At 51.8% G+C, this 16,676-nt stretch overlaps 2 protein-coding genes across 5 annotated transcripts in view; both read right to left on the reverse strand.

The window, feature by feature from the left end:
* The window catches only part of PCMT1 (protein-L-isoaspartate (D-aspartate) O-methyltransferase), a 90,541-nt gene extending 84,096 nt beyond the window's left edge, over positions 1–6,445 (reverse strand). Inside the window, exon 1 of one of the 4 annotated variants that reach the window (XM_077486737.1) lies at positions 6,002–6,445. In XM_077486737.1, the coding sequence (XP_077342863.1) occupies positions 6,002–6,281 (280 nt within the window). In that variant the 5' untranslated portion in view covers positions 6,282–6,445. Of the gene's footprint in view, positions 1–5,804; positions 5,872–6,001 lie in introns of those variants that run through there. The other 3 variants (XM_077486735.1, XM_077486736.1, XM_077486738.1) reach the window with 3 other exon arrangements.
* Positions 6,446–10,880: 4,435 nt separating this feature from the next.
* Positions 10,881–16,281, reverse strand: LOC143987747 (acyl-coenzyme A thioesterase THEM4-like). The gene is made up of 7 exons (XM_077486739.1): positions 16,043–16,281; positions 15,223–15,329; positions 13,415–13,553; positions 13,172–13,325; positions 12,927–13,037; positions 12,592–12,716; positions 10,881–11,289 (listed from the first exon to the last, which is right to left on the reverse strand). The coding sequence occupies exons 1-7, from the start codon at positions 16,062–16,064 to the stop codon at positions 11,243–11,245; spliced, it is 705 nt and encodes a 234-aa protein (XP_077342865.1). The 5' UTR covers positions 16,065–16,281; the 3' UTR covers positions 10,881–11,242.
* Between the last annotated feature and the right edge of the window lie 395 nt (positions 16,282–16,676).

The following is a 16,676-nucleotide window of genomic DNA, read 5'->3' on the forward strand; positions in this document are numbered from 1 at the left end:
CGCTTTAAGATTTTAACCAGTTCCTGCCCACAATACATTTACTGTGAGTGGTTGGCACAGCCAGGGTGATTCACATACATGAACATAATTTAGCCTTTTCCGGGTTAAAGGACACGCAAGGGCTTTCACACTGGAGCGGTGCACTGGCTGGACACTAAAAAAGTCCTGCTAGCAGCATCTTTGGAGCTGTGAAGGAGCGGTGTATACACTGCTGCAAAACCGCTCTTGCCCAATGAAATCAATCAGGCAGCGCGGCTATACCGTCTGCATAATGCTGCTGCTGCAGCAGCGCTTTTAACCCTTTCACGGCCGCTAGCGGGGGGGTAAAAGGGCCCTGCTATCAGCCGCAAAGCGCTTTACCGCCGACGCCCCCACCATCCCAATGTGAAAGGGGCCTTATACTTACAGGGGTTCTTACAATGGTCAATTTTTTTTTTAATAATCTTTTCCTTGCGTGCTATTATCGTATACTTGCTACTGTAAGTGTCTAAAAAGGCTTAGCTGGAGCAGGGCTTTATTTTGTTGCCTACTGAACTCCAAGCAGATACGAAAGGCACAAATGAAGGCAGCTATAATTACTTACATTAAAACTGTTTTAAATGTAGGCATTGTTCTTGAATTTGATATATTGGCTTCTCAACGTCTAGTGTATAGCTTACATTAGAGCTTAGAGCCAGAGAAGGAAAAAAGCAGCACATCGAGCGAGAGAGGTGAGCTGCAGAGTAATAAACGCGTCTATTGTATAGCTCAGTCCTCAAAAATTCCACTCGCCTGCAATTTAGCAGAGGGCAAGTGAGGCGCAGGGGCAAACCAAGCTGACAGTTTCCTGGCTGATCGGTTTTGGCAGAATCGGTACGGCCATCAGAGCAGCTCAGAGAGGGGTTCCCTGCCCCCCAGGGCGCTCTGATGTTCTGTAAAAAAAAAAAAAACCTGCAGTTTCTGGCAGAAGCGATCAGCCAGGAGACTGTCAGAAGAATCATGCATCCAGATGACACAGAGCAGGAATCTCCCGCTGAGATGCGGCTTGTATATGAATAACTGGCCGATGTCAAAGCCCCAGTATGCGGTCTACTAGATTCCAGGAGGTGGGACTGTTTGACAGTGCATCTATTCATATACAAGCCCCCCCCCCAAGTGGGAGATCCAGCTCTGTCACCTGGCCTCCAGATCCTCACGATTTCTCTCTGGTGCATTACTGGGCACGGATGACTGATGACGCTGCACTGATGGTCACGGAGATGCCGCACTGATGGGGCCCCTCCTATTCAGCTGTACAGGGGGGGGCTCAAGGGACCCCTGGAGCATGGGACCAGGTCGCAAGTGTGACCCTTGCAAACCCTGTAGCTACGCTCCTGTGCAGAGCAATAAACATGTTGATAGGAGAAGAGAACAAAGGGGCAAAGATATATATCAGTGTGCCATTTCTTTTTTCACTGCCAAACCAAGGTGTGTGATTGGGAAGGATGCCAATGTAAAAGTGAAACTGAAGCAGAGAAAGGTCAAGTCATACTAGACAGCTGGACAGGCTGTGCTGTGGGGCAGAGCTGTGTAAATCTAAGCAGGTAGAAAATCTACCTCTTATGCATTGTATTTTTGTATTTAGCCATTTGCCTGCAGATCTGCTTTAAATTCCATCTAAAACTGCATGGCCATTTTAGACAACACTGTCTACAGTGTGATAAAACTGCACGGATTTTATTTCAGAATGAACAACATTATCGCCCTAATACATGAAGTGGAAAACCAAAGGATAAAGTGGAAAATCTACTGGCAGAAGCAACAGGTAAAAACCTGTTGGGGGGCATTTATCATGCTAAAGTCCACTTGGGCTGGATTCACACCTATGCATTTTTAGTGCTTTTTGTATTTTGCACTACAGAACGTGTTCCACAGCAAACCATGTTAAAGTGGTTGTAAACCCTTACAAACCACTTTGATCTACAGGTAATCTTTGATCTACAGACTAATAAGGGGGCCCTCAAATCCTGCCCCCCCATCCTATGTGAATATGTATAGGGTACATCGTACCTCTACCCATTCACCTACGAAAAAAAAAAAAAAAAAAAAAACCTACACAGGTTTTTACAAGTAATTTATTAGGCAGCTCCGGGGGGTCTCTCTTCGGTTCTTCTCTGGCTGTCTTCTGCTGGGCTCCTACAATATCTTCTGCTCTTTTGCTAGCGGTGACCCGGTCTTCTGTGTCGCCTTCTTCCAATGACATCACCCGGTGACCACGCCCAGTGCCAATATAATTCGTTGCGCACGCGCACCTGGCATTACAGCGGGAGAGATTGTCATGTCAACATTGGAAGAGCAGAGGGAAGAAGACAGAGAAGACAGGGCCACCGCTAGCAAAAGAGCAGAAGACAGCGGGAGAAGAACCGAAGAACGAGCAGAGAAGTCGGAAGAGACCCCCGGAGCTGCCTAATAAATTACTTTAAAAATCTGTGTAGTGTTTTATTTTTGACACCTTCCAGGTGAATGGGTAGGGGTACGATGTACGCCATACTCATTCACATAGGATGGGGGGGCCGAGATCTGGTGGCCCCCTTATTAAAGGGGGCTCCCACATTCAGATAAGCCCCCGCCCGCAGACACCGACAACCAATGGCCAGGAGTTGTCGGGAACAGGCCCTTGACCTCATCAACATGGTGACAAAGTGTTTTGGGGTGGGGGGCGCAGCGCCCCCCCCCCCCAGAATCACCTACCCCCATGTTGAGGGCATGCAGCCTGGTACGGTTTGGGGGGCGTTTGCTCGTTCCCACTCCCTTTCCTGACCGACCAGGCTGCGTGCTCGCTTAAGGGTCTGGTATGGATTTTGGGGGGACCCATGCTGTTTTTCCCAGCGAAGGGGACTCCCCTTAAAATCCATATCAGACCGAAGGGTCTGGTATCGTCAGATGGGAACCCCACACCAATTTTTTCTTCATTTTGGCAGGGGCTCCCCTTCATCCTCAGCACACAAAACACACCGCAAGTTGGATCATGATGACCCGACTTCTGGTGTGACTTCTATTCAAATCAATGGGCTCCAATAGGGGACCATTGATTTTGAATAGAGGCTGACAAACGCCGAACGAGGCTTAACGCTCTTTTTACAGCGTTAACCCTCGTTTAACACCTTTTACCGGTGTGTAGCATTTCCAGTACTGCTCTTGAATGCAATTTTATGGCGTTCAGAATACAGCCCATAAATGTCCATGTGTGCATGGACACACAGGATAACACAGGAGTTTATTGGCTTTTAAAAAAAAAACGCCCAAACTCCAAAAAACGGCAGTTTGTGAGCTCCAGTGTGCATGGAGCCTTAGGAAACATCTGGAAGTGGGCAAAGTAAGAGATAGTCGGACAGATCGGGTTAGAGAGTTCCAGGGGCACAGGAGAGGAGCGTGGGATGAGGTGTCAAGGGAGCAGGAGATCTTGGGAGGAACGAAGAGAACGATTTGGTTGATACTTTGAGACTAGGTTAGTGATGTAGCTGGGGACAGAGTCATAGATGAATATGCAAACTAATGTAAAGCCACATACACACTATCAGTTTTTCCTTCAGGTTTACCAAAACCATGTAGTGCAAGGGCCTGCCTGATTGCATACAATTTGAAACTCCTAAGGTTTGACCTCATTTTATGATTTTGGTAATTCTGAAGGAAAAACTGATTGTGTGTATGGGGCTTTAGTATCTTGAATTTAATTTGATGGGTGAGTGAAAGCCAGTGGAGAGATTGGCAGAGAGGGGTAGCAGACGCTGAGTCTGGCAGCATCATTCATGACGAAATGAAGTGGGGATAACCTATTTGATGGCAAGCCCATGAGGAGAGAGTTGCAGTAGTTAAAACGAGAGATTGCCAGGGAGTGGATTAGAAGCTTTGTGGTGTCAGTTAGTAGACACGCTCGGGCGTGTTTGAAATCCCACATGCCCGAACCCGCCAGGAAGCCAACACTGCACAGTGTTAATCACAGGCAGCGAGACATTTCAGTCACAGACCGGAAAATGTCTCGCTGCCTGCAATTAGCACTGTGCAGTGTCAGCTTCCTTCAGCCTTGGGCAATTTCTGCCCCTCAGATAAGTTCCCACTGACATCATTGATCTTTTTAGCTAGAAATAGCGGCAATAGCGGCGTTTTGCCGGCAGCATTACAGCGCTGCACCATTGATTTCAATGGGGAGCAGTGGTGGAGGAGCGGTAAACTCATGGCTCCTTCACCGCTCCAAAGAAGCTGCTGGCAGGACTTTTTTCTGACGTCCTGCCAGTGCACCGTTGTAGTGTGAAAGCCCGTTGTAGTGTGCAGCTTCTTTAGGGCGGATTGCAGGCGCTATTTCTAACGCTATAGCGCCTGCAAAACGCCCTGGTGTGAAAGGGGTGTTAAGGCTGCACTTTTTTTTTAAACATGTTATTAGAGCTGCATGATTAATCGTATATAGAATCGTGATATATATCCCCCAAGAACACCAGCCCGAATTACCATGATTTTTTTGAACGTAGCCTGGACTGGAGGAGAAGCTGTCGGAACCAACGTGGAACGCAAATGGCGCCGATATCGGAACGGATGTCAGCAACCAGAACTGATGTCAATCAGCAGAGAGCATGGTGCCCGGCCTAGACTGCGCAGGCAACACGCAGGTCGCTCCCGATGCTCAGGGCTGGTTATTAATTTAATACAGCAAGGGGTAGATGCTTTTCTCAGAGGGGCGGATACATTGAACACAATCAACATGCTGCTGGGGGCTGGTTGTTATAATGGGCGGATGCTTTTCTCAAATACATTTCTCTGTAATACATCGGCCCCTTCGAGAAAGGCATCCACCCATTATAATAACCAGCATCGTGTTGTGTTCAATGTATAACCATACATCCGCCCCTCTGAGAAAAGCATCTGCCCCTTGCTGTATTAAATGAATAACCAGCCCCGAGCATCGGGAATGAGTGGCGTGTTGATTGCGCATGCGCCGTCTAAAGCTGATTTTTCTTTGTTAAATTACCATTTTAGAGAAAGAATCGCGATTCTCATTTTTCCCCAGAATCGTGCAGCTCCACGTGTTATAATTACCTGCTCTGTGCAATGGTTTTTCACAGAGCAGCCTTGATTTTTTTTTTTTGGGCAGTCTTGGCGCTTCCTCCCCCCCTGCTAAGTGTCCCCAATAGCAAGCCGCTTGCTATTTGGGCACTTGAGCAGGCTCGCTCGTGTGACTGGTCATTGTCAATTCACACACAGAGCATGGCTTGGCTCCACCCTCCCTTCTCCCCATTGGCTGTAAATGACAGCAGCAGGAGCCCATAGCTCTCACAGTTGTGTGAGCCAACCAGAGAGAAACCTGGAAGAGCCGCTGCTCTCATGCACATCGCTGGATTGAGATGGGCCTCACGTAAATAGGAGGGGGGGGGGGTGGTCTTTTCTGCATCTAGAATATATACATAGAATGCATTAAGGAATCCCATATGGGGGACTATAAACCAGTAACTGACACAGCCTGCAGCTGATTGGACTAATAAAAAGAGCACAAGTTTGACGCGTAGATAGCGGGGAATTGGGAGGATGCCCAAACTCATTCCTAATACACAACATCGGGAGCGTGGAGGTTACCTACATGTTACAGGGGATGGGCCACATACATATCATACAAAGATTTTCTCAGATCAATGTTTTCCTACACCCAATGAAAAAAAGTACACTTGTCATAAATGGAATACTACACAACGATTAAAATGTAAAAGCCATAGTAAACATCCTGCGATCAGTGACCTGTCATGTCTCACGCAGAGCACAGAATGAAAGGCCAACCTGCTGTATGGTAACCTGCCCACCTAGAACAGCACGGTGCCGGAAAGTTAATCCACATCCCCCATAAGGAATCATTGTGTGCACTAGAATTCCATAGAAATGAATGCACGCTCCAGCATGCGGCTAACACACATGTACACGCGTAGCACCGTGCTGTCACTGCGCCTATGGATGGAACACAGCCTATGTCCAATGATGTCACTGCTCCTGTCACACTCACTGCGCAGGTTGCCGACCAGCTCGGAATGGCTGGCTCCTCCTGACTTCCAGGCCATGACTGCACACAGCGCACGGAGCAGGTACTCTGCTGCTTTCAGCGCGGCGACTGCGCCCAGCAGCTTGCCCAGGAATCCCAACACCCCCAGCCAGGAGACGTCATCCGGGGGCCCGCTGGAGGAGGGGGCGGGGCCACGCACATGCTCAGGGCCGTGTGAGAGGCGGATGGCCACGCCCAGTTCGGTCGCACACGACGCATTTTCGGCCACGCCCAGCGAGGGCATTGGTGCACGTGACTGTCTCTGACGGGCGCGCTTGGTGGGGATGGCTGAGGAGTTTTGGTTGGCGGCTGGAGCTGGGAAGGCCGCAGCGTATGTTCATGTCTTCTCCGGCTGTCAGAAGACGGCTGATAGTGACATAGTTGGCGTCTTCTGTCTGCGGGTGCGGTGTCTTGTTAAAGGCCGCGAGTGAGACGTGACTTGCTGCAGTGCGAGGCGTACTGTGCATGTTCAAAATAGTGGTGACATGGCCACGCCCTCTAGCGGTGGGCCGGTGTTGTAAAATTTCATGCGACCCGTGATTTTCGCTCACCCCGTCACTTCCGGTGAGGCTACGTCATTCGCACAGCTGACGGCGGGCCTTTACTGCGCATGTGTCAATCCCCTGCCCTTAACAGCGCATGCGCTGTAGATTTATGCTCACGGTGGAGAAAAATTATAGCCTCGAGTGGGCGGAGACTTGCGGGTGGGCGGGCGGAGCTGAACAGATGGTGAGAACGTCCCCGCCCACCCCAAGATTTTCTTCACTGGTGAAGAAAAATCATGGCTTCAAGCTGTGAACAACAAGGCTCAGCGGTCCTACGCAAGAAACACACCAATTTTGGCCACAATGAATATACATAGTAGGAGAGCCACTATATGCACTTACTATAAGATTTTTTTTTTTTTTTTTTACCACTGCCTGTTTTTGATCTTATAATATGTGACCCCACAGTGCAGAATATGGAGGCCGGTGACCCCACACCCCAGAATATGGAGGCCGGTGACCCCACACCCCAGAATATGGAGGCCGGTGACCCCACACCCCAGAATATGGAGGCCAGTGACCCCATACCCCAGAATATGGAGGCCGGCTCCAGCGGTGACCCCACAGTGCACAATATGGGGGCCGGTGACCCCACAGTGCAGAATATGGAGGCCGGTGACCCCACACCCCAGAATATGGAGGCCGGTGACCCCACACCCCAGAATATGGAGGCCAGTGACCCCATACCCCAGAATATGGAGGCCGGCTCCAGCGGTGACCCCACAGTGCACAATATGGGGGCCGGTGACCCCACAGTGCAGAATATGGAGGCCGGTGACCCCACACCCCAGAATATGGAGGCCAGTGACCCCACACCCCAGAATATGGAGGCCAGCTCCACCGGTGACCCCACACCCCAGAATATGGAGGCCAGTGACCCCACACCCCAGAATATGGAGGCCGGCTACACCGGTGACCCCACACACCAGAATATGGAGGCCAGTGACCCCACACCCCAGAATATGGAGGCCGGCTACACCGGTGACCCCACACACCAGAATATGGAGGCCAGTGACCCCACACCCCAGAATATGGAGGCCGGCTACACCGGTGACCCCACACACCAGAATATGGAGGCCAGTGACCCCACACCCCAGAATATGGAGGCCGGCTCCAGCGGTGACCCCACAGTGCAGAATATGGGGGCCGGTGACCCCACACCCCAGAATATGGAGGCCGGCTCCAGCGGTGACCCCATAGTGCAGAATATGGGGGCCGGTGACCCCACAGTGCAGAATATGGAGGCCGGTGACCCCACACCCCAGAATATGGAGGCCGGCTACACCGGTGACCCCACACACCAGAATATGGAGGCCAGTGACCCCACACCCCAGAATATGGAGGCCGGCTACACCGGTGACCCCACACACCAGAATATGGAGGCCAGTGACCCCACACCCCAGAATATGGAGGCCGGCTACACCGGTGACCCCATAGTGCAGAATATGGGGGCCGGCTCCACCGGTGACCCCACACCCCAGAATATGGAGGCCAGTGACCCCACACCCCAGAATATGGAGGCTGGCTCCAGCGGTGACCCCACAGTGCAGAATATGGAGTCCGGACTCATCAGTGACCCCAAAATATGCAGGCTGATCTCACTGGTGACCCCACATTCCAGAATATGGAGGCCAGTGACCCCACACCCCAGAATATGGAGGCCAGCTCCACCGGTGACCCCACACCCCAGAATATGGAGGCCAGTGACCCCACACCCCAGAATATGGAGGCCGGCTACACCGGTGACCCCACACACCAGAATATGGAGGCCAGTGACCCCACACCCCAGAATATGGAGGCCGGGTACACCGGTGACCCCACACACCAGAATATGGAGGCCAGTGACCCCACACCCCAGAATATGGAGGCCGGCTACACCGGTGACCCCACACACCAGAATATGGAGGCCAGTGACCCCACACCCCAGAATATGGAGGCCGGCTCCAGCGGTGACCCCACAGTGCAGAATATGGGGGCCGGTGACCCCACACCCCAGAATATGGAGGCCGGCTCCAGCGGTGACCCCATAGTGCAGAATATGGGGGCCGGTGACCCCACAGTGCAGAATATGGAGGCCGGTGACCCCACACCCCAGAATATGGAGGCCGGCTACACCGGTGACCCCACACACCAGAATATGGAGGCCAGTGACCCCACACCCCAGAATATGGAGGCCGGCTACACCGGTGACCCCACACACCAGAATATGGAGGCCAGTGACCCCACACCCCAGAATATGGAGGCCGGCTACACCGGTGACCCCATAGTGCAGAATATGGGGGCCGGCTCCACCGGTGACCCCACACCCCAGAATATGGAGGCCAGTGACCCCACACCCCAGAATATGGAGGCTGGCTCCAGCGGTGACCCCACAGTGCAGAATATGGAGTCCGGACTCAGTGACCCCAAAATATGCAGGCTGATCTCACTGGTGACCCCACATTCCAGAATATGGAGGCCGGGCTTACTGGTGATCCTGGAATATGGAGGCTGATCTCACTGGTGACCCCACACCCCAGAATATGGAGTCCGGACTCATCGGTGACCCCAGAATATGGTGGGTGGAGCCACACTCACTCTTCTAGGGGTTCACTAGGTCTTGCAGGTTTACATGCCATCACTCACCCTTAGGAGTCCCTCCTGCCACGTCTCTACCAGGTGCTGGTCTGTGAGCGTCTATTAATGGGTAGCAATGTGGCTGGGACCGGCTGACAAGGCTGCAGAGAACAATATACAGGGGCCCCCGATCCATAGAATGGTGGAATCCCCATATACAAGGCTGCCCCCCCCCCCAAAGTGTCCACCAACTCAGGGGTCCCCAGCCTCAGGTGGAGGACAATGCCAACTTCTCTTGTCTAGTTTCAGGTATGGGGGAGAAGATGGGACTTCCGGGCTCAGGATGTGTCTAACAGGAGAAGAACAAAGAAAAGGATGGGGGGTGATGACACATGGCATGGAGAGGATGGGGGATGATGACACATGGCATGAAGAGGATGGGGGATAACAGATGGCACATGGCATGGAGAGGATGGGGGATGATGGCGCATGGCATGGAGAGGATGGGGGGTGATTGTACATGGCATGGAGAGGATGGGGGGTGATTGTACATGGCATGGACAAGATGGGGATAACCATTGTTAGGTTGAACTGGTGTCTGTGTCCAGCTGGGGAGATACCTCTCTTAATCCTGGGGACCATCCCTCCTCTCCCTCCTCATCCTGGAGACCCTTTCTTGTCTCTATTCATCCTGGAGATCATTCCTCCTCTCTCCTCATCCTGGAGATCATTCCTCCTCTCTCCTCATCCTGGAGACCCTTTCTTGTGTCTCCTCATCCTGGGGGACCCTTCCTCCTCTCTCCTCATCCTGGGGGCCATTCCTCCTCTCTCCTCATCCTGGGGGCCATTCCTCCTCTCTCCTCATCCTGGGGGCAATTCCTCCTCTCTCCTCATCCAGGATCCTTGTCTCCAGGATGAGGAGAGAGGAGGAATTGTCTCCAGGATGAGGAGAGAGGAGGAATTGTCTCCAGGATGAGGAGAGAGGAGGAATTGTCTCCAGGATGAGGAGAGAGGAGGAATTGTCTCCAGGATGAGGAGAGAGGAGGAATTGTCTCCAGGATGAGGAGAGAGGAGGAATTGTCTCCAGGATGAGGAGAGAGGAGGAATTGTCTCCAGGATGAGGAGAGAGGAGGAATTGTCTCCAGGATGAGGAGAGAGGAGGAATTGTCTCCAGGATGAGGAGAGAGGAGGAATTGTCTCCAGGATGAGGAGAGAGGAGGAATTGTCTCCAGGATGAGGAGAGAGGAGGAATTGTCTCCAGGATGAGGAGAGAGGAGGAATTGTCTCCAGGATGAGGAGAGAGGAGGAATTGTCTCCAGGATGAGGAGAGAGGAGGAATTGTCTCCAGGATGAGGAGAGAGGAGGAATTGTCTCCAGGATGAGGAGAGAGGAGGAATTGTCTCCAGGATGAGGAGAGATGAGGAATGGTGTCCAGGATGAGGAGAGATGAGGAATGGTGTCCAGGATGAGGAGTAGGAATGGTCTTCAGGGTGAGAAGAGGAGAGGAGGAATGGTCCCCAGCATGAGGAGTAGGAATGGTCCTCAGGGTGAGAAGAGAGGAGGAATGGTTCCCAGCATGAGGAGAGAGGATGAATGGTTCCCTCGAAGAGGCAAAAGGAGTTATGTTCCCCAGGATGAGGAGAGGAGGAACGGTCCCCAGGATGAAGCGAGAGGAGGAACGGTCCCGAGGATGAAGCGAGAGGAGGAACGGTCCCCAGGATGAAGAAGATACAATGAAGGTATTTGCAACACTTGAAATGCTGTGAAAATATTTTCTGTATTTATTCAGTTTAAATAAACGTCACATACAATAATTATGAACGATTATTAATTACATTTGGTTGGGAGGAGTCAAAGAACAGGGCTGTACAAAAACGGGTACATGGTGGGGGCGGGTTTGAGGTCATTGCACCTAGAAAAAAGGGACCGCTACAAAAGATCAATCCAAGAGAGCGGTGAGTACATTATAAAAAAGTTCTCCCAGGAGGGTTTCTATGGTACGGGATCTGCTGCCCTCTAGTGACAGACAGGATACATTACAGTACAAAGTGCAGCTGCCAACCAACAGAATCTGTAACATTTCCTGAGGTCTGAGATGTGCAAATTATAGTCGGGCTTCAGATTCTCCTGACTTCAACATAACGTACAAAGCTGGAGGAGAGAAAAAAAAAAGTGTAAATTGTCAGAACAACAACAAGAGCAACAGAAAAGGCAGAGGAGGGAGGAGGAGGAGGAATGAGAGAGGAGCAGCAACAGAAACAGCAGACAAGAAACCGGAATGGCAGAGAAGGAGGGAGAGAGGAGCAGCAACAGGATCAGCAGACAACAGGGATGGCAGAGGAGGGAGAGAGGAGCAGTGACAGGAACAGCAGACAAACAGGAGTGGCAGAGGAGCAACGCTAGGAATGGCAGAGAAGGAAAGAGGAGCAGCAACAGGAACGGCAGAGGAGCAGCGACAGGAACAGCAGACAAGAAACAAGAGGAATGGCAGAGGAGCAAAGCCAGGAACGGGAAAGAGGGAGAGAGGAGCAGCACCAGGAATGGCAGAGGAGGGAGAGAGAGGAGCAATGACAGAAACGGCAGAGAAGCAACGTCAGGAACAGCAGACAATGAAGAGGAACAGCAGAGGAGCAACGTCGGGAGCAATGACAGGAGAGACAGAGGCGGAGCAGCAACAGAGGAACGGCAGAGAAGAAGGAGAGGAGCAGCAACAAGGAGGGACAGAGGAGCAATGTCAGGAATGGCAGAGGAGCAGCAACAGGAACAGCAGAGGAGCAACAAAGGAGCAGTGTCAGGACCAGCAGACAAGAAACAAACAAAAAGGAATGGCAGAGGAGCAATGACAGGATTGGCAACGACCGGAACGGCAGACGAGCAGCGACAGGAACAACAGACAAGAAACAAGAGGAATGGCAGAGGAGCAATGCTAGGAACGGCAGAGAAGGAGGGAGAGAGGAGCAGCAACAGCAGGGACAGAGGAGCAACAACAGAGGAGCAACACCAGGAATGACAGAGGAAGAGAGGAGCAATAACAGAAACGGCAGAGAAGCAACGTCAGGAACAGCAGACAATGAAGAGGAACAGCAGAGGAGCAACGTCGGGAGCAATGACAGGAGAGACAGAGGAGGAGCAGCAACAGAGGAACGGCAGACAAGAAGGAGAGAGGAGCAGCAACAAGAAGGGACAGAGGAGCAATGTCAGGAATGGCAGAGGGGCAGCAACAGGAACAGCAGACAAGAAACAGGAATGGCAGCGGAGCAACGCCAGCACCGGCAGAGGAGCAACAAAGGAGCAGAGTCAGGAACAGCAGACAAGAAACAGGAATGGCAGAGGAGGAGGGACAGAAGAGCAATGACAGGAGCGACAGATCAGAAACCACAGATGAGTGACAGGAGAGACAAGAGAGGAAGGAATGGAGTTACAGAATGAAGATTTCCCAGCAGTAGTCCTCACCGGTGGCCTCGCTGTGAAGCACAGCGCTGTCATGACTGCGGACCTGGCATCTGGTGTAGACTTTCTGACCGTCGACCTTCTCCACTCGGCTGTCTATGAGGACTGTGGATCCCAGAGGAATCGGACTACAGACACAAAGAGAACCTCATTACACCTCTCTGCTATCACAGCTTCAGAACATCAACAACTCCTACCCCCCCCCCCCCCCGCGAGAGTCTCCCCAATATTATTCTTCCCCTGTCACTACCACATCATCACCGCCGGCCATCGATTGTACAATCTCCTGACAACCATGTAGTGTCAGGTAGGTCCTCTTCTCCCCCCTGGGCGCTTACCTCCGATAGTCGAGGTTCAGGTTGGCGGTCATAGCCGGTCCGATGCCGTTTACAATTCCCGCCCCCACGGTGGAGTCTACGATGGTGGCGATGCAGCCCCCGTGTGTGTACCTAGAAGAAGGCAAGAGGGGACGCGAGAGGTGGAAGGAGAACAAGGAGAGCCCGAGGAACCAAAGGATTCTGGTTAGGGTAGGCTCTGCGAAGAAAAAAAAAAAGAAAAAAAAAAAAAAGAAAATAACGCTCACCCTGCGAGGCCCCCCAGATAGGGCCCGGGCTGGAATATGCAGACTGTCCTCTTCTCCGCCTCGTTATAGAACATACAATACTCGAAGCCGATTCCTTCCTGATCCAGGTTCCTGGTGAAGAAACGAGTTTCCCCGTCGGCCTCCAGGCTCATACCTGTACAGGAGGAGGTCAGAGGTCACCAGAGGAGCTTACACTCTAATGTCATCCCCCACCACAGCCAAACACTATTCTTATTCTTGTACTCGATCTGCTGCCAGCGAACTCCTCGTAGGAGGGAAGTCTCCTCCAGCTCGGGTCTCGGCTCAGCTCCTCGTACAGCCTCTTGGTTTCGGGGTTCCAGGTGGGGTTGGGCACGGCGTAGTCCCGCGGTTGGAGGGCGGCCTGCAGATTTAAAAATAAATAAATAAACAGATGTCAGACCTGTGCCCTTCGCTTTGGCTTTTCTATGATTGGGAGGGTTAAAAAGAAGACATTCTGGGTGGAGTCTTTGGTGGATATTCAGCCTATAGGAAGCAGATGTTTGGGATCACCTCCCACTGACAGCGATCACCGTCCCGCGGTCAGGGTGTGAGCGGCACTAGAGGTGTGTGCAGAACATTCAAATTTCTTACGTTACCAAATTTTGGTTTCAGAATTTTAGTTAAAAATTTTAATTTTGTTTATTCATTTTCTGACGGATTCCACAATTTTTTGAAAAACAATTTGAACTCGTAAAAAACAAAAAATAAAAAAAACAAAAAACAATACAAAACAAAACCCAAAACAAAACACAAACACCACACGATCAATGATTCAAATTCTGTGTGAAGAAATAGCTGGTTGCTAAGGATCGGGCTGGGGGCGCCGTCCGCCACGTCCTTAGCAACCGACGACTCGTTGGCTGTCAGCGGGATTCCCCACTGACAGCTGAAACGTAAAAACAAATGAGTGCTGGCAATAGAAAATCCTGGAAAAAAAAACAAACCCCCCCCCCCAACAACCAACCCTGCATGGGCACCAGCCCCCCCCCCCCCCCCCCGATGGGGAAGAGGAATAAAAAAAAAAAAAAAAAAAAAAGCATAGGGGTCCGGACCTTTATCCAAGCATGCAACCCAGGAAAGGGGGAAGGGGGGGTGTATGAGCAAGTGCCCCCCCACCCCAAACCATACCAGGTCACCATACCAGGGCCCTGCCCTAAGCACCATGCTGATGGGGACAAGGGCCTCTTTCCAACAACCCTGGCTGGTGGTTGTGGGGGGGGGACCCCAGATCCCGCCCTACCCACCTATGTGAATGAGTATGGTGTACATAGATCAAAAATAGTAAATAAAAAGTCCCCCCCAGGCCCTTATCCGATGCAGACCGGGGGGCAGGCAAGGAAAGGGGGGGGGGGGGGGGTATTGGCAAAAAAACAAAGGAGTCCCCCCCAGATCCCACACTACCTCCAACTATGTGAATGAGTATGAGGTACGTAGTACCCCTACCCTTTCCACCCCAAAAAATTTAAAAATAAATAAAAACCCCTTTCGAACGCTCCACGCTGTTGAATGTCCGACGGTTCTTACATGGCTAAGGGGTGGCCCCGCCCCTGTGACATCACCAACCAGGTAACGCTGGGCTGTTGATGTCACAAAGGGGGTGGGGTGTTTTACATTTCAGCCAGTAGGGAAGCCCGCTGACAGCTGATGACTCATTGGTTGTTAAGGAGGCGGCGGCGGCCACCCCCCCCCTTTAGCAACCAGCTATTTCTTGACACAGGATTCGAATCGGTTGACCTTTTTGTTTCTCCCCCTCCCCCCAAACGATCCGAATCCAAGTCGTACATAAATAATTTGGAATGGGTGAGAAAACGATGAACGTAAATTAAATTTCAACAAAAATGTGTTACCATTTCATCTCCGAGATTCAGATACATCCGAATGGCTACAAATGTATCCAAATTTATATCCAGAGAGGCATAGTGTCTATGGGGCTCCGTCCGGCAGCAGAGCGCGCACATTAGGTGGCATGCCCCTCCCCCACTGGGGACACTCCAGGCGGTTAACCCCTCCCCCAACCAATCAGTACTCACAGGGAATAGGTGTTCATGCTCTACCCTGGCGGCGGCGGCGGTGGAGGCGTGGCGGCAGACGGCAGCGCCGCCCTGGATGATCCTGGAGATTTCGTACAGCATGGTGCCTGAGAGAGGAGACAGGAAGGAGATGAGACGGGGACACCGACATCAATCTATACATTATCCCCCACACTGGAGGAGTACTACATATCCCAGCATGTCCCCCCCCCCCCCACACACACACACACACACACACACACACACACACACACACACACACACACACCAGAGCACTACCTATCCCAGCATGTCCCCTCCCCCACACCAGAGCACTACATATCCCAGCATGTCCCCTCCCCCACACCAGAGCACTACATATCGCAGCATGTCCCGTCCCCCCACACCGGAGCACTACATATCCCAGCATGTCCCCTCCCCCACACCGGAGCACTACATATCCCAGCATGTCCCCTCCCCCACACCAGAGCACTACATATCCCAGCATGTCCCCCTCCCCCACACCAGAGCACTACATATCGCAGCATGTCCCGTCCCCCCACACCGGAGCACTACATATCCCAGCATGTCCCCTCCCCCACACCGGAGCACTACATATCCCAGCATGCTCTGTGTATCCTTCCTCCACCTAGAACTGAACTACAAAGTCCCAGCAAAGCCCACAAGCTCCAGAACTCAGCCCCCCCTCACCTGCTGGGAGTTGTGATTCTTTTGCTGCTTTAGACCAAAACAGCTCCTCTGCCCACCTCCTCTCCAAACCCCTTCCATTCCACCAATGTCCCTTTTATCAGCATCTTCCAGGACTCGTCTCTATTCACACCTGTCCCTGATTCCGGAGACATTTTCCTGAAGCCTCCGCCTGGAGAAAATCTCCGCCCACTTGAGTATGATTTTTCACCACCACTTAATATTCAGAGGCATGTTATTAGGGTGGGCGGGGCTGCTGCTGACGTCCTGAGCATCTGTTCAGCTCCGCCCGCCCACCCGCAAGTCTCCGCCCACTCGAGGCTATAATTTTTCTCCACCGTGAGAATAAATCTACAGCGCATGCGCTGTTAAGGGCAGGGGATTGACACATGCGCAGTAAAGGCCCGCCGTCAGCTGTGCGAATGACGTAGCCTCACCGGAAGTGACGGGGTGAGCGAAAATCACGGGTCGCATGAAATTTTACAACACCGGCCTGCTGTTATTACATTGCGGAGCTTGGAAGGCCCTGTCATATCCCACATGAATAAACGCATGCATCCACAATCTGGAGCAGCATAGGAAGGCAACCAATCCGCTTCTAGCTTTAATTTTTTTTAAGCTAGATAGTTGCATTTAAGGTGGCTATGAATGATAAATGTCTCAGTTGCTTGTGCTCTCAACTGAACTGTCAATTTGTTAAAGTGGTAGTATGGTCATTTTTTTAACTTTTACCTACAGGAAAGCCTATAATAAGGCTTACCTGTAGG

Source organism: Lithobates pipiens, unplaced genomic scaffold (assembly GCF_037356315.1).
Source record: "Lithobates pipiens isolate NorthernLeopardFrog02 unplaced genomic scaffold, aLitPip1_a1.2 Scaffold_18, whole genome shotgun sequence".
Taxonomy (NCBI): Eukaryota; Metazoa; Chordata; class Amphibia; order Anura; family Ranidae; genus Lithobates; species Lithobates pipiens.

Bases quoted from the DNA above. Each gene is read 5' to 3' on its own strand.
- LOC143987747 (XM_077486739.1), bottom strand. From the start codon at position 16,064: ATGTCTCCGGAATCAGGGACAG. The intron at 13,554-15,222 runs GTGAGTACTGAT...TTAAATCTGCAG, and splicing joins AGCATGAACACCTATTCCCT to GCCGCCCTCCAACCGCGGGA. The intron at 12,717-12,926 runs GTAAGCGCCCAG...TTGTGTCTGTAG, and splicing joins CTGAACCTCGACTATCGGAG to TCCGATTCCTCTGGGATCCA.